The 22863-nt window shown below is 50.5% G+C and overlaps 1 protein-coding gene across 1 annotated transcript in view; it reads right to left on the bottom strand.

Annotated features, from left to right (window-relative positions):
* DNHD1 (dynein heavy chain domain 1) overlaps nt 1–22863 on the bottom strand; it is a 552395-nt gene that overhangs the window by 299682 nt on the left and 229850 nt on the right. The window contains exons 22-25 of the mRNA XM_073661200.1: nt 19976–22820; nt 19766–19901; nt 3572–3722; nt 1348–1630 (exon numbers count right to left, since the gene is read on the bottom strand). Coding sequence (XP_073517301.1) covers nt 1348–1630; nt 3572–3722; nt 19766–19901; nt 19976–22820 — 3415 coding nt within the window. The remainder of the gene's footprint in view (nt 1–1347; nt 1631–3571; nt 3723–19765; nt 19902–19975; nt 22821–22863) is intronic.

Below are 22863 nucleotides of genomic sequence, written 5' to 3'. Positions count from 1 at the left end.
GAGGGTGAAGGAGAAGCTGAAGAAGATAGTGAAGGAGAGGATGAAGGAGAGGCTGAAGGAGAGGGTGACGGAGAGGGTGAAGGAGAGGGTGAAGAAGATAGTGAAGGAGAGGATGAAGGAGAGGCTGAAGGAGAGGGTGACGGAGAGGGTGAAGGAGAGGGTGAAGGAGAGGGTGAAGGAGAGGGTGAAGGAGAAGCTGAAGAAGATAGTGAAGGAGAGGATGAAGGAGAGGCTGAAGGAGAGTGTGACGGAGAGGGTGAAGGAGAGGGTGAAGGTGAGGGTGAAGGAGAAGCTGAAGGAGAGGGTGAAGGAGAGGGTGAAGGAGACGGTGAAGGAGAAGCTGAAGGAGAGGGTGAAGGAGAGGGTGAAGGAGACAGTGAAGGAGAAGCTGAAGGAGAGGGTGAAGGAGACAGTGAAGGAGAGGGTGAAGGAGAGGGTGAAGCAGACAGTGAAGGAGAAGCTGAAGGAGAGGGTGAAGGAGAAGCTGAAGAAGATAGTGAAGGAGAGGATGAAGGAGAGGCTGAAGGAGAGGGTGACGGAGAGGGTGAAGGAGAGGGTGAAGGAGAAGCTGAAGGAGAGGGTGAAGGAGAGGGTGAAGGAGAAGCTGAAGGAGAGGGTGAAGGAGAGGGTGACGGAGAGGGTGAAGGAGAGGGTGACGGAGAGGGTGAAGGAGAAGCTGAAGGAGAGGGTGAAGGAGACAGTGAAGGAGAAGCTGAAGGAGAGGGTGAAGGAGAGGGTGAAGGAGACAGTGAAGGAGAAGCTGAAGGAGAGGGTGAAGGAGAGGGTGAAGGAGAGGGTGAAGGATAGGGTGAAGGAGACAGTGAAGGAGAAGGTGAAGGAGAGGATGAAGGAGAGGGTGAAGGAGAGGGTGAAGGAGACAGTGAAGGAGAGGGTGAAGGAGAAGCTGAAGGAGACAGTGAAGGAGAAGCTGAAGGAGAAGCTGAAGGAGAGGGTGAAGGAGACAGTGAAGGAGAAGCTGAAGGAGAGGGTGAAGGAGAAGCTGAAGGAGAGGGTGAAGGAGAGTATCTCTCAGCCTGCACGCTTATCCCACCAATCAGCCTGCACGCTTATCCCACCTCTCAGCCTGCACGCTTATCCCACCTCTCAGCCTGCACGCTTATCCCACCTCTCAGCCTGCACGCTTATCCCACCTCTCAGCCTGCACCCTTATCCCACCTCTCAGCCTGCACGCTTATCCCACCTCTAAGCCTGCACGCTTATCCCACCTCTCAGCCTGCACGCTTATCCCACCTCTCAGCCTGCACACTTATCCCACTTACAAGCCAAAACAACTATCTGACCTACTGACCATCAAAATTAACCAACCTACACAAATATCTGACCTACCAGCATGGGCTTCGTGCAGATCATCCAGTAAGAAGAGTCGTCTCCCACGAAGAGCCCTTACTCTTGTCAGCTCGATGGTGTAAGGAGCTTCATGTTGGGTTTTCAAAATTTGTCGGAGATGTGTGGCTTGTAGCAATGAATTAACTGGAATTCGGGTAGATGTGGCTCCAGGAGGGACCAATGATTCGGCCAGGGTGGTCTTTCCACTACCAGGAGACCCTACTAATAATAATGGTCGTCCAGACTGGACAATGGATCGAGCAGCATAGAGGAGACCTTCACTCTGAAATATTTACAGGGGAGTGGATTATGGTTGGATATAGGAGGAGAAATAAAAAAGTAAGTGGGGGTATAGAGAAAACAGAGGCAAGCGGAGGGACATAGGTGAGTGGATGGGAAACTGGCGTGCGGAGGGGATAGAGGGAGCAGAACAGAGCCACAGGTGAGGGGACACAGGTGAGGGGACACAGGTGAGTGGAAGAGAGACACAGGTGAGGGGACACAGGTGAGTGGAAGAGAGACACAGGTGAGGGGACACAGGTGAGTGGAAGAGGGACACAGGTGAGCGGAAGAGAGACACAGGTGAGGGGACACAGGTGAGTGGAAGAGAGACACAGGTGAGTGGAAGAGAGACACAGGTGAGGGGACACAGGTGAGTGGAAGAGGGACACAGGTGAGGGGACACAGGTGAGTGGAAGAGGGACACAGGTGAGCGGAAGAGAGACACAGGTGAGGGGACACAGGTGAGTGGAAGAGAGACACAGGTGAGTGGAAGAGAGACACAGGTGAGGGGACACAGGTGAGTGGAAGAGAGACACAGGTGAGTGGAAGAGAGACACAGGTGAGGGGACATAGGTGAGTGGAAGAGAGACACAGGAGAGTGGAAGAGAGACACAGGTGAGGGGACATAGGTGAGTGGAAGAGAGACACAGGTGAGGGGACACAGGTGAGTGGAAGAGAACCACAGGTGAGGGGACACAGATGAGTGGAAGAGAGACACAGGTGAGGGGACACAGGTGAGTGAAAGAGAGACACAGGTGAGGGGACACAGGTGAGTGGAAGAGAGATACAGGTGAGGGGACACAGGTGAGTTGAAGAGAGACACAGGTGAGGGGACACAGGTGAGTGGAAGAGAGACACAGGTGAGGGGACACAGGTGAGTGCAAGAGAGACACAGGTGAGTTGAAGAGAGACACAGGTGAGGGGACATAGGTGAGTGGAAGACAGACACAGGTGAGGGAACACAGGTGAGTGGAAGGGAAACTGACAAGTGGAAGAGACACAAGCAAGGGAAAGGGAGACACGGGAAAGCGGAATAGAAACACGACCGAGTGGACACAGGTGAGTGGATGGGGGACTGACGAGAGGAAGAGAGTCACCGGCGAGCGGAGGGGAGACAGATTGTGAGCAGATGGGACCTAGTTGAGTGGATGGGAGACTGACAAGTGGAAGAAAGACACGAGCAAGCAGGAGAGAGACACAGGCGAGCGGAACAGAGACACGGGCAAGTGGAAGAGCTGCGGGTGAGTGGAAGGGGCACAGGCGAGCAGAGGGGACACAGGAGAGTGGGAGGAATGCAGGCGAGCGGAGGGGACACAGGCAAGTGGAGTGGATGCAGGCGAGCAGAAGAGAGAGGTGAGTGTAAGAGAAACACAGGCGAGCGGAGGGGACACAGTCAAGCGGAGGGGGACAGAGGCGAGCGTAGGGGACGCAGGAAAGTGTAGGGGATGCAGGGGAGTAGAATAGAGAGGTGAGTGTAAGAGAAACACAGGCAAGAGGAGCTGACACAGGCGAGAGGAGGGGAAAGAGGAGAGGAGAGGGGACACAGGCAAGTGGAGGGGATGCAGGCGAGCAGAAGAGAGAGGTGAGTGTAAGAGAAACACAGGCGAGCGGAGGGGACAAAGGCGTGCAGAGGGGGACACAGCTGAGAAGACAAACACAGGTGAGCAGAGGAGAAACACAGGCAAGCAGAGGGGACCCAGGTCAGAGGAAGATAGACACATGCAAGCCCAGAGGACAAAGCGAGCAGAAAACAGACACAGGCGAGCGAAGGGGACACAGGCGAGCGAAGGGGACACATGCAAGCCCAGAGGACAAAGCGAGCAGAAAACAGACACAGGCGAGCGAAGGGGACACAGGCGAGCGAAGGGGGACACATGCAAGCGGAGGGGACACAGGCAAGCAGAGGGGACACAGGTGAGTGGGAAGAACACTCACCACCTACCTGTGGCCGTCCCGCTCCAGGATTTGCTGTGAGAGTCAGACCATCATGTGCCGGGCTGAGCTCAAAAAAAGAAGTGTCTTGTGGAATTTCAGCCTGCAGGACACACTGTCCAAGAGATTTCCTCAAAAATACATCAAATTTATCACGAAGTCTGTGGGAAGGAGAGAATATCATCTCTATAAGGTTTTAAACCCCTATGAAAAGAACCCTTTAAAGTTTATGTTTTATTATTATGTATAAAAATCTTCATTAATGGAACCAAAATCATTGAATTATTGACTGTATCTGAGCAAGCGTGGGACATGTATGTATCTGCATCCTAAAGAGCAATGTGATATGCTGAGCGGTATACTGGGGGGATAAGAGCTGCCAGAGATGATCGCCCAGATATAACCAGATGTGCAGTTGGGCCCCCCTCCACGTCCTCTGCCGTCTGCACCTTTCCCTGGTCAGCCATCTTAGAGTACATGCAGGATGATACTCAGTGATGGAGAAAATATCCAGGACGGTCTGCGTCTATGACCAGTCATCAGGATGTACGGCAGTGAGCAGTGGTGTCCCATCGCCGGTCAATAGAAGCTGCTTCATAAACACTACAGGACGCCCCTCTGCCTCCGTACACTCAGCCGATATGCTCATTAACAGGGCTCCACAATAATATCTCACCCAGCGCGTTTCCCCTCTACACATTCAGAGCTTCATCAGGGGTTCTGTTACAGAGGACTTCTGTCACAGAAGGTGGAGTGGTGGGGACTGTCATCGCGTCATCACCACCTCCATCTCCTGCAAACTAGGGCATGTTACATCGGGATGTCGGGACGCGGTTACGTTGGGACGCAGTTACGTTGGGATATCAGGAAGCGGATAAGTCGGGATGTGGTTACGTTGGGACATGGTTATGTTGGTGTCAAGGCGAACACTGGAGAGATCATGCAGAGCCCACTGCTGCCACCAGTTTGTCAGGGGTACACAACTCCGCTGCTTCCAGTAATTTTCAGGACAATTACACAATTGAGTGACGAGTAGTGATGAGCGAACGTGCTCGCTACTGCTTGCTACTCGCCCGAGCATCACGGTGCTTGACAAGCTCGCAGAGTATTTCCAGGTTGTTAGGTCAGGAACTCGGGTGCCCACACTGCATGTTTGGCGCTCTTTACAGAGCCAATGAACATGCAGGGATTGCCTGTCACTCATTGTAATGCCGTAGCCATGTTGGTTGTGGCATTACAGTGATTGGCTGGCCGCACAGCGTCATCAGGTCTATATCAGACCTGGCGCCGCCATGCTCGTCACAGTCACTCCGGATCAGGCAGAGTAGGGAGAGCTGCTGCTGAGCTAGGGAGAGATTTCCTTGTTTATAGTTAGTGTACGTATTCCACTATATATATATATATATATATATATATATATATATATCCATCTGAACTAAGAGTCCTTCTAAGGACTAATCCAGCTGCATATATTCAGTGGTGATAGCAGGAGTTAGGCAGGCAGGCAGGCAGGCAGGCAGTGTATGTGGCAGACTGCAGTGTATGATGCAGCACAGGAGGGTCCATTGAACGTCCTGTCTGCTGCTGCTGTAATAATTACAGATATTTCTAGACATAGCCCCAGATATCAGGGGCTGGGGCAAATTTATTTTTTATCTTAATCCTGGTTACTTGCTTAAAAAGCAATCCAGAGTACCCCATTTTTCTGCTCCATTTGCTTGTTCTCACTGTAGAATACAGACAGATCTGTTCCATATTTCAGTGATAAAAATCCAGAAATTTGAACTGAACGTGGAAGATATTGGCCTCCATTTTCATTTTGTTTAAGTGTGTCGGTGAAGCTATTCACACTGTGTCTCAATGTAGAATAATATAAGTAAATTACAGGCCAGCTATTTAAAACCGTGGTTCTCTGTCAGACATATCACCTATAAGACTGTTCCAAAATCAGCCATTTCTTCCATTTTCATTCTGTTGCAGTGTGTCGGTCAAGCTATTCACACTAGGTCTCTGTGTAGAATAATATTAGTAAACTACAGGCCCGCTATTTAAAACCGTGGTTCTCTGTCAGACGTATCACATATAACTGGGGTTCAAATCCAGCCATTTGTAGTGAACGTGGAAAATACTGCCCTCCATTTATAGATTGTAGCAGTGTGTCAGTGTACACCATTTTACAGCTCCATTTGCTTGTTCGCAGAATACAGCCAGATATTTTTAGTTTTATTCATATTACTGTATATTCAATCCTGTCCCACCTCATCCCTAACCTTACCACAGTCTTCATTCCAACCCTAGCCCACCTCTTCAACCTTTCACTAACAACTGGTGTCTTCCCCTCATGTTTCAAACACGCCTCAATCACACCCATCCTCAAAAAGCCCTCCCTTGACCCATCCTCTCTGACTAGCTATCGCCCCATATCACTCCTCCCCTTTGCCTCAAGATTACTGGAACAACACATCCACCTTGAACTGTTCTCCAACCTCTCCTCATGCTCCCTCTTCGACTGCTTACAATCTGGCTTCTGACTGCATCACTCGACTGAAACTGCCCAGACCAAAGTCACCAATGACCTACTAACCGCCAAATCCAAGCGACACTATTTCGTCCTCCTCCTCCTGGACCTGTCATCTGCCTTCTACACAGTGGACCATTCCCTCTTACTACAGATTCTCTCATCTCTCGGCATCACAGACTTGGCCCTATCTTGGATCTCCTCATACCTAACAGACCGGACATTCAGTGTCTCCCACTCACACACCACCTCCTCATCTCACCCCCTATCTGTCGGTGTCCCCCAAGGTTCAGTTCTTGGTCCTCTGCTCTTCTCCATCTACACCTTCGGCCTGGGACAACTCAGAGTCTCACGGCTTTCATTATCACCTCTATGCTGATGACACACAGGTCTACCTCTCTGGACCTGATATCACCTCCTTACTAACCAAAATCCTACAATGTCTGTCCGTTATCTCATCCTTGTTCTCTGACAGATTTCTAAAACTTAACATGGATAAAAACAGAATTCATCATCTTTCCTCCATCTCATTCATCTCCCCAATCGACCTATCTAACCCGCAAGCTCGCTGCCTCGTGGTAACCCTGGACTCTGAACTCTCCTTCAAACCACATATCCAAGCCCTTTCCACTTCCTGCCGACTCCAACTCAAAAACATCTCCCACATCCGAGCATTCCTCAGCATAGACTCTGCAAAAACACTAGTGCATGCCCTCATCATCTCCCACCTCGACTACTGCAACCTCTTGCTCTGTGGCCTCCATTCTAACACTCTCGCACTCCTCCAATCTATCTTAAACTCTGCTGCCCAACTAATCAACCTTTCCCCCCGCTATTCCCCGGCCTCTCCCCTCTGTCAATCCCTTCACTGGCTCCCAATTGCCCAGAGACTCCAGTTCAAAACCCTAACCATGACATACAAAGCCATCCACAACCTGTCTCCTCCATACATCTGTGACCTAGTCTCCCGATACTTACCTGTACGCAACCTTCGATCCTCACAAGATCCGTCTTCTCTGCTCCCCTCTTATCTCCTAATCCCACAATCGCATACAACATTACTGCCGTGCTTCCCCCGTACGCTGGAACTCTTTACCCCAACACATCAGACTCTCGCCTACCACGGAAACCTTAAAAAAAAACCTGAAGACCCACCTCTTCCGACAAGCCTACAACCTACAGTAACCCTCGCTCCACCATGCCGCTGCATGACCTCCTCTACCCTCACCTACTGTATCCTCACCCATCCCTTGTAGATTGTGAGCCCTCGCGGGAAGGGTCCTCGCCTCCTGTACCAGTCGCTGACTAGTTTTGTTAAGATTATTGTAAGTGTTTTTGCTATGTATACCCCCTTTTTCACATGTAAAGCGCCATGGAATAAATGGCGCTATAATAATAAATAATAATAATTACTGTATTGTGGAAGCAGAAGAACTTTTTTCCGTGATCAGACGAACGTGATCCATATGACTGCCGTAATAATACAGAAGTTTTGTGGAGCGTGCCAAATATTCCACGCCATTTAAAGTCAGCCACCTGTGTTTTGTTGATCCAATTGACACTTGGTCGCTGACAAATACCATACTATTAGGCGACTGCCTGAAACCGTGGCCATCAGATGTGATCCCATATGACTGCCCTAATAATCCAGCAATTATTGTGAGCGTGTCAAATATTAAACTCCATTTAAAGTACTGCAGTTGTGGGTTCAAACCTATTTTCAGTTGGCCGCTGACAAATAGCATATCTGTGAACAATGTTATCAGAGTATGATGCCAATTTTGTGCACTGACAAAAAAAACATACAAAAAGCAAGCTAAAATGGAAAAAATGTTAAGAAACATTCTTTCCAGATTAATGACTTGTATATAAGGCCAAAGAAATAAAACAAAAATTAAGTTATGGACTGTGGAAGACATTTATGCGACCAGAATGAACACTCATCTGTAGCTGGTGAGGATACCACCTAGCAGCAGCACCTGTTCCTATTGTAAATGCATCTGACAGAATTATAAATAGGGAATAGAATAGATTTTACATTTTTTGGGCAGTACTCAGTATAAGGCAATAATACCTGGCTGGATCAGTGTAATATGCTATCCAAACTGCCATACCTCATCCGTAAAAGAATTTCAGATAAGACAGTTAATAGACAGTTAGTATTCTAGAATATAGAATCTATTTGAATTGTCCTTCCCATTATTAAGGAGTGGGTCTCCTATACTGTTATTGCATATGCAGCAATTTCAAGGGCTGCTAAAAATTAGAACAAACTCCAACACACATTTGAAGAGATGTAAAAAAATAATAATAAAAACACAGTAGGATCTTTCTTTAGAATAAAAACCAGACTCGCCAATGTAACCTCAGTGTAATCACATTATTCAACTCCAGCACCTCCTCTTCCTCCAGTTCGGCCTCCATCTCCGAAATGACGACATCAGTCACAAGCTGACAGCACTGCAGCACTGCCTTGACCTAGCGGCAACAGGCTGTGCTGAAGAAAATATGCTTAATGCTTAGGTGACAAACCGCCCAGCGCTGCAGAGTTGTTGAAAGTTGTAACACAGCAGCCTGATCTGTGGCTCTCACCGCTGAACATACAGCCAGGCATGGTCGTGTGTGACAATGGGCAGAACCTGGTGGCGGAGAAATGACAGCCGGAGTAGATATGTTTTCCCTCTATGCCAGTCCTTACACCAAGCTAAAGAATATGGTTGTGGTGAAATACAACTCTCACCGAGAAACAGGGTCAGACTGAAAAACATTCTGCCCACCAGAGGATTTGATTCTGAGGGCCCACCTTTCTCCCCCGCTCAAAAGCCCCATAGCAGCTGCAAAGTTTGTGCTATCATGAACTCTCGTGATGGAGAAGCAAGGGGACCATCCAACCCTGCCGAGAAGCAGCCATGGCTAACAAAAGTCTGTAGGAAAGTTCGTGGACACTCTATGGCTGTTTATTTACTGAGGGGGAAACCCACGCAAACATGGGAAGAACATACAAAATCTCTGCAGATGTTGCCCTTGAGGGATTTAAACCCTGGACCCCAGCACTGCAAGGCTTCAGTGCTAACCACTGAGCCACTGTGCTGCCCTCTCTGTTCTCCCTCTGATGTGTAACAGGCTGGAGAAACTTGCACCTACTGCCACTCTATCTTCAGCTCCTTTGTGAGAAACTAATGTATTTGGGCAGAAGAAAAGGAAATTGTGGATGGCTTCGCTACTGGTACTGGGGGCAGTGCTAATACCATGGCATCATGCCATAGTTCACTGGAAATATTCCAGACTAGTTGGAGCCAAGTTGATTCCCATAGAAAAGTACCAGCAGCAACCTAAGGAGATGGTGGCCTCTATCATCATCAAGACCTCTATCATCATCAGGACCTCGGCACTATGAGCTCTCCTGAAGGAGAAGCCGGAGCCCACCGGAGGAGTCTCCGGTTCTCAGGTGGGTCCGTCCAACCCTGCCGAGAAGCAGAGAAGCAGTCCTGGCTAAGAAAAGTCTGTGGGAAGGTTCCCGGAAACTCTATGGCTGCTTTTTTACTGTGGACTGGCTCCAGCAATCTATAAGATTGCAATCTATGATCCCTTCACTGGCTCCCCATTGGCCAGAGACTTCAGTTCAAAACCGTAACCATGACATGCAAAGCCATCCACAACCTGCCTGCTCTATATATCTGTGACCTAGCCTCCCGGTACATACCTGCACGCAACCTCCGATCCTCACAAGATCTCCTTCTCTACTCCCGTCTTCTCTCCTCTTCCCACAATCGCCTACAAGATTTCTCCCGTGCTTCCCCCCTACTCTGGAACGCTGTACCCCAACATATCAGACTCTCGCCTACTGTTCAAACCTTTAAAAGGAAGCTGAAGACCCACCTCTTCCGACAAGCCTACAACCTGCAGTAACCCTCGCCCCACCATACCGCTGCACGACCAGCTGTACCCTCACCTACTGTATCCTCACCCATCCCTTGTAGACTGAGAGCCCTCGCGGGCAGGGTCCGCATCCCAACCATACCGCTGCACGACCAGCTCTACCCTCACCTACTGTATCCTCACGCATCCCTTGTAGACTGAGAGCCCTCGCGGGCCGGGTCCTCGCTCCACCATACCGCTGCACGACCAGCTGTACCCTCACCTACTGTATCCTCACCCTTCCCTTGTAGACTGTGAGCGCTCGCGGGCAGGGTCCTCGCTCCACCATACCGCTGCACGACCAGCTCTACCCTCACCTACTGTATCCTCACCCATCCCTTGTAGACTGAGAGCCCTCGCGGGCCGGGTCCTCGCTCCACCATACCGCTGCACGACCAGCTGTACCCTCACCTACTGTATCCTCACCCATCCCTTATAGACTGTGAGCCCTCGCGGGCAGGGTCCTCGCTCCTCCATACCACTGCACGACCAGCTCTACCCTCACCTACTGTATCCTCACCCATCCCCTGTAGACTGTGAGCCCTCGTGGGCAGGGTCCTCACTCCACCATACCGCTGCACGACCAGCTCTACCCTCACCTACTGTATCCTCACCCATCCCCTGTAGACTGTGAGCCCTCGCGGGCAGGGTCCTCGCTCCACCATACCGCTGCACGACCAGCTCTACCCTCACCTACTGTATCCTCACCCATCCCTTGTAGACTGAGAGCCCTCGCGGGCCGGGTCCTCGCTCCACCATACCGCTGCACGACCAGCTGTACCCTCACCTACTGTATCCTCACCCATCCCTTATAGACTGTGAGCCCTCGCGGGCAGGGTCCTCGCTCCTCCATACCACTGCACGACCAGCTCTACCCTCACCTACTGTATCCTCACCCATCCCCTGTAGACTGTGAGCCCTCGTGGGCAGGGTCCTCGCTCCACCATACCGCTGCACGACCAGCTCTACCCTCACCTACTGTATCCTCACCCATCCCCTGTAGACTGTGAGCCCTCGCGGGCAGGGTCCTCGCTCCACCATACAGCTGCACGACCAGCTCTACCCTCACCTACTGTATCCTCACCCATCCCTTGTAGACTGAGAGCCCTCGCGGGCCGGGTCCTCGCTCCACCATACCGCTGCACGACCAGCTGTACCCTCACCTACTGTATCCTCACCCATCCCTTATAGACTGTTTGTACCAGTCAGTGACTTTGTTCACATGTAAAGCGCAATGGAATAAATGGCGCTATAATAATAAATAATAATAATTATAGTACTTGTACTCTGGGTCAATTGATGGCACTTTCCTGGTGTCTGCCCCTAAATTGATGTGTTTTGGCAGCTTTTGGTCCAGTTTGAAGGTGTTGTGTATGCGTTTGGTTTTGTCACCCATTGAATGCAATGGCGTTAGGCAATGTTCGGCGAATATTTCACAATTACATTGGCGAATATTGCAAAAACGGCGATTGTAATCCGAAACGAATATTGAAATATTCGCTCGTCTCTAATCAGAAACACCCTTAAGAAAATGATGTGGGCATGGCATGATTGTTACCATTGTTAAGGAGTGGGTCTCCTATACTGGTAATGCTCATGCAGTAAGTGCATGGGCTGAAAGACATTTACATTTACCCCTGGGGGTATACATGAACATACTGTATAACATACAGAATGTTAGAGGTAGGCCTGTAAAAAAATTTCCTTCGGGCATCATAAACACCCTTACAAAAAACTTATGAGGGTGTTGCATCACAGTCACCTTAGTGATATGGTGGTGGAGGATGAGGAGAAGGAGAAGGACAACAGAAAATAGAACAATTCCTGAAGCGTATACCCATGTCTGGGTGTGAAGGGGTGTATGGGAATAGACCCCCCAAAAAAATAACCACTGGATTTGAGTTTATGTTACGCTGCTATCATCTGGTGGTGTTGAGAAGTCTGGCCCAATCCAGCCCTTGTTCATTTTGATAAGAGTCAGCCTGTCAGCATTTTCAGTTCACATAAGTTATAATGCTCCTGTTACTAAAAACCAGCTCTGACAAAACGCTAGCGGCTAGGACCTCCAAGGCGTAGAGAGCCAGTTCATGCCACATGTCCGGCTTGGGTACCCAGCAGTTGTAAGGCACAGAGAGGAATCATGGAGGATGCTGGTATGGTCGCCAAGGTACTCCTTCAGCATCTTCCAAAACTTTTCCCTCCTTGTCAGCGTACCCCACGCATCAGGGCCTGGGTGCTGGGAGGGTCTGAGAAAAGTGTCCCAGACCTTTGACAGCGTTCCTCTGCCTCTGCCGCATCTGGTTTGTGTCTCCTTCGCTTGTACTCCTTGGTTGTCCAATGAACTGTGACCTCTGCCACCAGTGTTGTCAGATGGGAATTTTTTGGTTTGTTATAATTCTATCTTCAACAAGAGCCTGAACTTAATATCTCCAAAAATTAACTCCTTTGGTTTCCTCCCTCTACTAACCTACCTATACCTGACTTTGAAATTTCCCTTAGGTGGTGCCACCATAACTCCCACTCGGCACGCCTGGTGTCTTGGAGTCATATTTGACACACAACTTTCCTTTATTCAATGTGTAAAATCACTCACTCGCCCATGTAACCTCCAGAATTCGACCTTTTCTCGCCTTTGATACTGCAAAAACTCTTACTGTCGCTCTTATTCACTACTGAAACTCTCTTCTAATCGGTTTCCCTCTAAACAAACTGTCTCCTCTCCAATTTCTTCTGAATGCAGCAGCCAGGGTCGTATTTCTATCAAGCAGCTTCACCGACGCCACTACCCTGTGCCAGTCATTGCACAGGTTAGGTTAAACAATCACTATAGAATACAATAAGAACTCATCTCTCTCACCCACCAAGCTCTCCACAGTTCTGCACCGGCCTATATCTCATCCCTCATAAAGTCGGCCTTGTGTGCCAGACTGCCAACAGCCAAGACTTCCCTGTTCTCACCAAGAGTATGACTGTCTATGTTCTCTCCTTCCTGCTCATTATCACCCAATTCGTGTTGTGATGAGATGAGGCTGGGCTGTGCGTAATCACCCTGTATTGTTCCTTGCTCCATCTCATTGTGCTCCTCCTGCAATGCATCCTCTTTAATTGTGAGCAGAGAGCGTTTCAGTAGACAGGGAAGCGGGATGGTGATGCTAATTATGGCGTCATTGCCGCTCACCACCTTGGTGGAGTCCTCAAAGTTTTGGAGGAGGGCACAGATGTCAGACATCTCTGCTCTTATGTGCGGAGGCTGACCTGAATGCAGACGGACAAGTTGAAGCTGGAACTCAACAACTGCTCTCTGCTGCTCAAAATTATTCCAAACATCTGCAATGTTGATTTCCAAAGCGTAGTCACATCGCACACCAGTCGGTGAGCTGGTAGCCGCAAACACTACTGAAGCCCTGCCAGGGCGGCGGAAGCTGTAGCTGACTTTCTGAAATGGGCACACACGCGGCGTACTTTCACAAGCTGCTCTGGCAGATACATGTACATTTTGAGAAGCCACAGAACCATTAAGTTGAGCAAATGTGCCAGGCATGGTACATGTGTGAGCTTGCCTGGCTTCAGAGCCACCAGCAGGTTCTCTGATACAGCTTTCAACAACTCTGCAACGGTGTGCGGTTTGTCGCCTAAGCATACAGTCCTGATTAATGTTATTGGCACACACGAAGTTTAAGTAAATAATCTGGAATAAGTCCTGAAAAAATGAATCAAGATATGGAGGCTGAAGAGGAGGAGGAGGAGGTGGTGCAGGAGCAGTAAAATGTAGGGGTAACCCTGATTGACCCAGGGCCCACAATCCTCTGAGTCCAATATTAACCCAGTGGAATGCGTCAGCAAGATGAACCGTCCCCGGTCACATTCACTTGTCCACGTGTTTGTGCTTAGGCGGTACTTGCCACTTAAGTGCACTGGGGAGGGCACGGGTAATGTTCTGAGACCCGTGCTTGTGGAAGGTGGAGATGATACCAGGATAAATAGTGGCAGCTGGGGACCGAGTATGGACACCCAGCCGCCGCCACCATGAGGTTTTGGAAAGCTTCCGCCTCCATGAGCCTAAAAGGCAACATTTCAAGTGCAAGCAGTCCAGAAATGTGGCAGTTTAGTATTGTGGCCTGTGGGTGAGTGGCTGGCTGCACACTTGCATTCCAAATAACAGAAAACTAAGGAGATGGATGGACTCATCATCATCACAACCTGAACTCTCTTGAAGGAGAAGCCAGGGCCCATCGGAGGATTCTCTGGTGGGCCCGTCCAACCCTGCCGAGAAGCAGCCCTGGCTAAGAAAAGTGTGTTTGAGGGTTCCCGGACACTCTATGGCTGTTGTTTTACTGTGGACTGGCTCCGTACCGTCCCTGGCCACATTCACCTGTCCACATGTTTGTGGTTCGGCGGTCCTTCCCACTAAGTCCACTGGGGAGGGCACGGGTAATGTTCTGGGTCCAGCGTTTGTAGAAGGCGGAGATGATACCGGGAGAAAAATTGGCGGCTGGGGACCGAGTATGGACACTCGGCCGCCGCCATCAGGTTGTGGAAAGCTTCTGCCTCCACGAGCCTAAAAGGCAACATTTCAAGTGCAAGCAGTCCAGAAATGTGACAGTTTAGTATTGCGGCCTGTGGGTGCATGGTTGGCGGCATATTTACAATTGCATTCCAAGGACTCTGAACGCTGCAAAGGGACAAGGACATGGACGGTGATGGTTGCAAGTCTGCAACAACAGGTGCAAGGCGGGAGGCATCTTCGCATGTGCCATGGAGATGAGGTTGGTGACTTCATCGTCCACCGCTTCGTTTTCCGCTTCCCCACCCTGGACCTCCTCCTGACTTTCTTTCCATTATGTCTCATCATTATCCACCGCTTGCGACAGTAATTGCACTTTCCCACCGTCACCTTCGGGTGACCATGGCTGCTCAAATCGCTACATGTGATCTTCTGTTTCCCTGCTCGAAGCTGGCAGGTTGAGAGGACCGAATTTATCGATGGAAAAGTGAACAGCTCTTGGGTAACCCAGGAGTCTAATCTCTCCTTCAAACCACATATCCAAGCTCTTTCCACTTCTGAGCGGACCGAGCGAGAGGCCAGAATCTACAAATGGAAAGATGAACAAAACAGCTCTTAGGAGTGTCCAAGTGTGGGATCAGTTGCCTCAGGGCACTCGGAATGGTGAGAGGAAGGAGGATCAGGGTGAGGAAGATGACGACCCCAAGTAAAAAAAAATCTCCTGGATCCGCATATTCCTCAACCATGAATCTGCAAAAACACTGGTGCACGCACTCATCATCTCCCGCCTCGACTACTGTAACCTCCAGCTCTGTGGCCTCCCCTCTAACACTCTCGCATTATTCCAATCTATCCTAATTCACTTGTCCCCCCGCTATTCCCCGGCCTCTGCTCTCTGTCAATCCCTTCACTGGCTCCCCATTACCCAGAGACTCCAGTTCAAAACTCTAACCATGGCATACAAAGCCATCCACAACCTGTCTTCCCCATACATCTGTGACCTAGTCTCCCGGTACATACCTGCACGCAGCCTCCGATCCTCACGAGATCTCCTTCTCCCCTCTTATCTCCTCTTCCCACAATCGCATACAAGATTTCTCCCGTGCATCCCCCCTACTCTAGAACTCTCTACCCCACCATTTCTGACTCTCACCTACTGTTGAAACCTTCAAAAAGCACCTGAAGACCCACCTCTTGCGACATGCGTACAGCCTGCAGTAACCCTCGCTCACCCATACTGCGCTCAAGCGTGCAGCTCAAGCTAGACAGCCCAGGAATTTACAGGAACTGGAGGCTTTTTGCCAAGAAGAATGGGCGGCTTTACCGTCTGAGAAAATAAAGAACCTCATCCACAACTACCACAAAAGACTTCAAGCGGTCATTGATGTTAGAGGGGGCAATACACTGTATTAAGAACTGGGGTATGGGAACTTCTGATCAGGGTCATTTGGATGTTTTTGGTTGTCATTAAGATTTAAAAAGAGAAAACACAGGAGTTTGACAATAAATGGCTTCACCCAACCAATAACCATGAGTGGAGAAAAAGTTTTTTGATATCATTCATATTCTCTGAAACAAGACCAAGAAAGGAAAAACTCTGCCGGGGTATGTAAACTTTCCAGCACAACTGTACATCTCCAATTCCAACGCATGGAATATATGTATCTACAAGGGGTACCTCAAAGATGAGAATTACTTATTTAGATTTTTTTTATTCAAGATAACGTCTTGAGGACATGAACCCCCTTCACAGTCCCGTCCATTAGGTGATTTGCTCTTGTCCCAATGGTTTTTCCATTGTTGGAAACAGTTTTTATATTCTTCTGAACTAATGCTAAATGCCTTCAGTGATTTTTTCGTAACCTCGTCTACATTCTGAAAATGCTTTCCCTTTAGGTTTTTCTTAATTTTTGGGAATAAGAGGACGTTGCAGGGTGGCTAGGTCGGGTGAGTAAGGGGCGGTGACCCTGATTTTTTTTGTCAAAAGTCATAACAGGGGATGAATCTTGGTGTTACGTCTATGATCCTGAATCATAACAGCAGTCTAGCCAGAGGAAGACGGCGCCATCACCCGACCAAAAACAGCCCGGCCAGTGAAATCCCATTTGACATCCTTGATGGTTTGTGTCTTGATTGACTTTGTTCCTCAGGGCCCCACAGTGAACGGACATTACTATCTGCCGGTGTTGGAGCGATTTTGTGAGGCACAGAGGAAAGAACCACCAGAGGCGATCGGGGGATCGGCTGCTTCATCCTGACAACACGGCGCTGACAATCGACCAGTTTTTGGGGTGGGAACCTTTTCTCACCCCCTTACTCACCCGTCCTATCCCCTAATTCTGTTAGATTTTTTTTTCACCACTATAATAAACTAAAGGCGCTGCACAGGTTTGGCGTCATCGTAAACTGACTAACGAGGAGGGTCCTATGGCCGGGGCATTTTCACCGCACAATGAACGCCGTAAGAATTGCCTTTCTACCACCAATTTTGATGCAGGTTTCATTTTTTCCTGTTTGCCTGTCCACTGTGTGATCAAACAAATGATGTCAATCAAAAGTTCAACTCATCCTGCAGAAACCAAGCCCCTACATCTATGCGGCAGGCAGATAAAATAATTCTGGCTCTTGACAAGAAGGGGAGGAAAAAACGAAAACACAAAAATGGAAATTGTCCCTGTCAGGAAGAGGTTGACAGCAGCGGGTGGAGATCAGTCAGGAAGAGGTTAACAGCAGCGGGTGGAGATCAGTCAGGAAGAGGTTAACAGCAGCGGGTGGAGATCAGTCAGGAAGAGGTTAACAGCAGCGGGTGGAGATCAGTCAGGAAGAGGTTAAAAGCAGCAGGTGGAGATCAGTCAGGAAGAGGTTAACAGCAGCAGGTGGAGATCAGTCAGGAAGAGGTTAACAGCAGCGGGTGGAGATCAGTCAGGAAGAGGTTAAAAGCAGCAGGTGGAGATCAGTCAGGAAGAGGTTGACAGCAGCGGGTGGAGATCAGTCAGGAAGAGGTTAACAGCAGCAGGTGGAGATCAGTCAGGAAGAGGTTAACAGCAGCGGGTGGAGATCAGTCAGGAAGAGGTTAACAGCAGCGGGTGGAGATCAGTCAGGAAGAGGTTAAAAGCAGCAGGTGGAGATCAGTCAGGAAGAGGTTAACAGCAGCAGGTGGAGATCAGTCAGGAAGAGGTTAACAGCAGCGGGTGGAGATCAGTCAGGAAGAGGTTAACAGCAGCGGGTGGAGATCAGTCAGGAAGAGGTTAACAGCAGCGGGTGGAGATCAGTCAGGAAGAGGTTAACAGCAGCGGGTGGAGATCAGTCAGGAAGAGGTTAACAGCAGCAGGTGGAGATCAGTCAGGAAGAGGCTAACAGCAGCGGGAGGAGATCAGTCAGGAAGAGGTTAACAGCAGCAGGTGGAGATCAGTCAGGAAGAGGTTAACAGCAGCGGGTGGAGATCAGTCAGGAAGAGGTTAACAGCAGCGGGTGGAGATCAGCCATCAGCAGGTGAATAGGGCGGGCTGAGATCCTGAGCCTGCATACAAGACCCGTATGTCTGGAAGGGGGTAAATACTGTATGGTGGCTCAGTGGTTAGCACATAAAACTCAGTAGTTAGCACACAGTGGCTCAGCGGTTATCACAGGTGATTCAGTAGTTAGGATTGTATGGTAGGTCAGTGGTTAACACACAATCGCTCAGTGATTAAGATTGTGTAATGACTCAGTGGTTAACAAATGGTGTCTCAGTGGTTAAGTTCGTATGGTGACTAAGAGGTTAACACACAGTGGCTGACACGTGGGGCTCAGTGGTTAAGATTGTATGGTGACTCAGTGATTAACACACGGTAGCTCAGTAGTTAGCACATGGAGCTCAGTGGTAAGAACACGGTGCCCAATGGTTAGCACACAGTGGCTTAGTGGTTAGGATTCTATTGTGGCTCAGTGGTTAGCACATATGGCTCAGTGGATAGCACTGGGGTCCTTGGTTCAGATCCCACCGAGGACACAGGGTTTGTACGTTCTCTCTGTAGCTCGTGGGTTTCCTCCGGTTCCTCCCGCACCCCAAGGACTGATAGGGAATGAAGATTGTGGCCCCAATAGGGACAGCGATGTCTGTACAACGCTGTGGAATATGATGGCGCTATATAAGTGAGTATAATAACATACCGTATTCCCTGGCGTAAAATACAAATACCAGTCCCCTCCCGCATCGGCGCTGTTCTAGCTATGACCAAGTTTTCTCCATAGCTGATTGGCTGCATCGCTCACATGGCATAACAATGTCCTGCAAGTCCCGGGACATCAGCCATTGCTAGAACGGTGCGGGCGGCGAGAATCTGTGGGAATACAGAATGACAGGAGGGGGTGGCCGATAAGAGGAAACAGAAATGTCCGGAGCCTTCTGGTGGTGCCGCCCGTGTCAGGTCCGGCTGTTCCAGGTCTCCCTGATGAGCGACTGCCATCCTGATGATGGTCCTGGTCCATACCGAGCAGGTACCTGGGAGAGTGATGGATCCAGAGCCTGCGGCCCAGGAGTGGCCGCACCAAGAGATAAACCCACAAAGTAAAGGCCCGTTCACACGGGCGACATCTTCCATCACAAGAGCTGATCTGCCACAGACAAGTCAATCAGCGCTCCATGACATGAGCCCGGACAGAATGAGGGGTAACAGGACGGCTCCGTCCCCGTGCAGCACGATCTCACTGCCACTATACAGCTGTACACATGGGCTATCTGCTGTCGATACTAGAATATTTACGATCCGTGATGGTGAGCGGCATGAGTCCATGTAAATGAGCATTAAAGGGGTTATCCAGGTGTAGGATGAAAGTCTGCAGTCGCTCTATGGGACTGCAGACCACTGAATCCTTACAGCTCGCACACTGCACACTGTCAGGATTCTCCGATGCCGATGGTGAGAGCAAGCAGTCATGTGACCGCAGGTATGTGATTTGCATGCATGTAGTCACCTGCCGACTAGAAGTGCTGGACCTCGCTCAGTTCACTTGTAATGAGAGAGGCTGCGTCCGTCTAGTCGGAATGGGGCTGGAAGTATGGAAATTGCGGGGCTGAAGTCACACAACCGCCCGCTCTCACCTCCGGCACTGAAGAATCCTGACAGTGTGCGGTGTGCGAGCTGTAAGGATTCAGAGGTCTGCAGTCACATAAAGTCACTGCAGACATTTATGTCACACCTGTACAATCCCCTTAACTGCCGCTCCCCCATTCACATGAGCATATCGACATACTATATATACTTGTGGCACTGTTCTCTTACCTCAGATTGAGGTGACCCCCAAAAGCCCAGATGAAGGCGTAGAGGAAGCAGGTCTGTGCCCGCTGGTGGTTGTCAGACCGGACGCTCTGGTCGTTGTCAGGGAGCGTCGATACTTTGGACGGAGAACACGCTCCACCTGCAGATAGACAGAGTAGATGAATGAACCCTGCACCCAGGTCGTCGGCCATTATTTCTACTGCACCAATCTACCTTCAGATCCGTGTGTTCCCTGCGGATCCTCACCATCTGCCTCGGGATCTGTCGGCTCTGGCACACGGTGGGAGTTGTCCCGACGGAGATGTTGGTCCAGTAGAGCTTGCAGGATGGAGCAGAAGGAGGAGACGTGGTGGACTCTATGTGCACTGTGGTGAGGAGACAGGACCGAGGCGCCATGTTCCTCCAGGAAGCGGAGGGTTCTGGGTATCAGGTAGTCACTCAGAGATCGCAGCTTGTGCTGAGTGCTGCGTGTGACGCCGTATCTCATGCACACGCCGGACAGCGAGGCCGACAGTATTGCCCGCCATGTTTCTTGCCCCCCACAGTGCACAATGCTGCAGAGTGAGGAGAGAGCAGGACTAAGGGCAGAGGTATCGGTCATCTCGAAAATCAACCTAATTCTGTCACTAAGGTGTAGTCGCTGACCACTGGCCAATGTTAAAACGGGCTGTGGGCCAAACAGGCAAGAAATGGGCTCCACCCACTCGAGGGCGGCAGCCCCATCCAGTATTACCCACTTCTGGACTGCAGAGTTGGATCTGTGCAGGATTCTGGTGATCACACCATCCCGGTCTGTCCCTCCTCCGAGGAATTCAGTGGGACTTAGACTATTAGGGAAGAGATGAACGCAGTGCACAGATTGGTAGGATGGGCCGACGGCCGCATTCACTGCTGCTCTTGTGCCCGCTCCACTGTCAGTCAGATGGTTGAGGGCCTGCTGCAGAGCCTTCCAGCATGTTGTCTTACCACTGCCTGGAGGACCGGTCAGGAGGACTCCTGGACTCTGCTGTATGGCCCAATAAAGCCTGCTAATGCTATGACTGAGTTCTGTGTGACCTTCCAGCCCAGACTCGTGAAGGTGAAGCTGCACTGCGTGGGACAGCTCAGCCGTGGTCTGACTGCAGGGAAGTGAGGACACGGACACAGGGAACACAAGTCTCAGAATGTCCATCAGATGTCTGGACCAACGGGCTGAGGCCAGGAGAGAGCTCACCACACTCGACTCCTCCCGGACACCGGCACTCCATTTGCTGCCATCAGAATCCAAGTCTGGGGGTGATGGTCGCTGGCCCGAGTCTCTGGCCGCTCTTGTGGATCCGCCATCTGACCTTAGTGACACAATGGCTTTCTGGACTATGCTGTTCAGGAGAGGAAGGGTGCTCGCCGCAGTTACTGTTCCTGATTCCTGGGCTAGTCTGAGGAAGCAGGACAACTTCTTGGCCAAAACCAAAGGTTCTTGGAAACCTGCAGACAGAAGAGCAAGTTCTGCGACGTTCTGCAGGTCCAGAGGGCAGAACGATACTGGTCTGAGAAGAAGACGGAGGTTACCCGGTAGGGCAAGAGAAGAGTCTATGTGAGGAAGAGTCATAAAGCAGCCATAGCCCCTCATCACTGACCATGGTGTATCCTCTATCTGGATGTGTCCTAGTCTCTCCACTCCTCTGCTGATATGCCCTGAACAGCCTTCTTCCTTCATCAAAGCTTGGCAAGATGTCTGGATGTCACCCAGTGTTTGCCCCAGTGATGCAAGAACTTGGCCTTTCAGCTTGTGGGCATTGTCCAGAACAAGCCAAGCACCGGCCTGAAGGGCGCCCTGCAGATGAAGCACCAGTCGATCAATATTCAGCCCAGCCCAGCACTTCAGCACCACGACCTGACGCCCAAGGGCACTGCCGAGAGACAGCAGCGTATTGGTCATGAGGCCTTCATCATGCCCAATCACAGCTCCACACTGATAGGACTCTAGTGCCAGGATCACACCCAGAGATGTCCTGTCCGAGACCGCCGTGTCCACGACCTTCATGTCTAACCCGACATACTCATATTCATATGGTAATAGAAGCCCCAATACATCCACAACACACAGGGGAGATGCAGACACCACCAAATCTTCTGTGTTGGCTGTAGGTTGTGTCTCACTGACATCTCCCTGCTTGTCTGGCACCCGGTACTTCAGCAGCTTGGCCCAAGAGAAGGAATCCAGTGTCTGTATCCCCGAATCCAGCAGGAACGATGTCCTGTCCCGCTGCAGAATGGCCAGGCTGATCCATGTAGATAAGAAGGTCTGCTCCTGAGGCCTCGTCCTATCCCCTTCTCTTAGCGACTGTGTCAGGATCTCCACCTTCATACTTTGCCGGTCTCTGAGCTGTGACCTCTGGTCAGTGAGAATCATCTTCTCCATATCTTCACACCACACCACCTCCTCTGTTACCATCAGGCACTGGAGGTGATAGGACCTGCCGTGTAGTATCCACCGCCTCAGGTCTTCGTTGTCAGCAGCCCGGTGGAGGCCACTCTGCCGGCCATCAGTCAGACATGATGTCAGCTCTTCTTTAAGACTTTCTCCAACTCTGTGCTCCAGTTCTATCAGCCACGAGACCGTCCTTGGGTTCCAGGGGATGGGCGCTGTTAATTCCAGGGCCTCTCCATATTTCCCGATCACGGCCATAGTTACATGGCTGCCAATAAGCGGAAAGGGGGAAGATTCAGTGGACTCAGTGAGGAAGAGAACATCAGTTAACTGTGGAAAGCAGAGAAGAGCGCTGGACAGCCGATCAGGAGCATCAGGAGAGGCAGCGAGGACATCAACCACGTCCTGATCACTGAGAAAGAAGAGTCGCGGGAAGTCCCGACGGGAGGCGCTCAGCACCGCCCCCGTCATCTCCATCATCTCCTCCATGACAATGATGCCCCTTTGAAGGTCAGAGCACAAAGAATCACCATAGAACTGCCACTCTCGCCTCTGGCTGGGGGTCAGGACAGACAATACCAGGGGATCGAGGAGCGTTACTTCCAGGAAGGAGCGATAACTCCGGTCCACAGACTGGAATCCCGAGACCTGAGAACAACACAAGGAGGTCAGTGCGGAGGTGGTCACCATG

The sequence above is a fragment of the Phyllobates terribilis genome, unplaced genomic scaffold, assembly GCF_046119375.1.
Source record: "Phyllobates terribilis strain yellow unplaced genomic scaffold, ASM4611937v1 Scaffold_2__4_contigs__length_985480577, whole genome shotgun sequence".
In the NCBI taxonomy this organism is placed as follows: domain Eukaryota; kingdom Metazoa; phylum Chordata; class Amphibia; order Anura; family Dendrobatidae; genus Phyllobates; species Phyllobates terribilis.
Note: the sequence above shows the minus strand (reverse complement) of the source record. Positions and strands in the feature narration are given on the sequence as shown.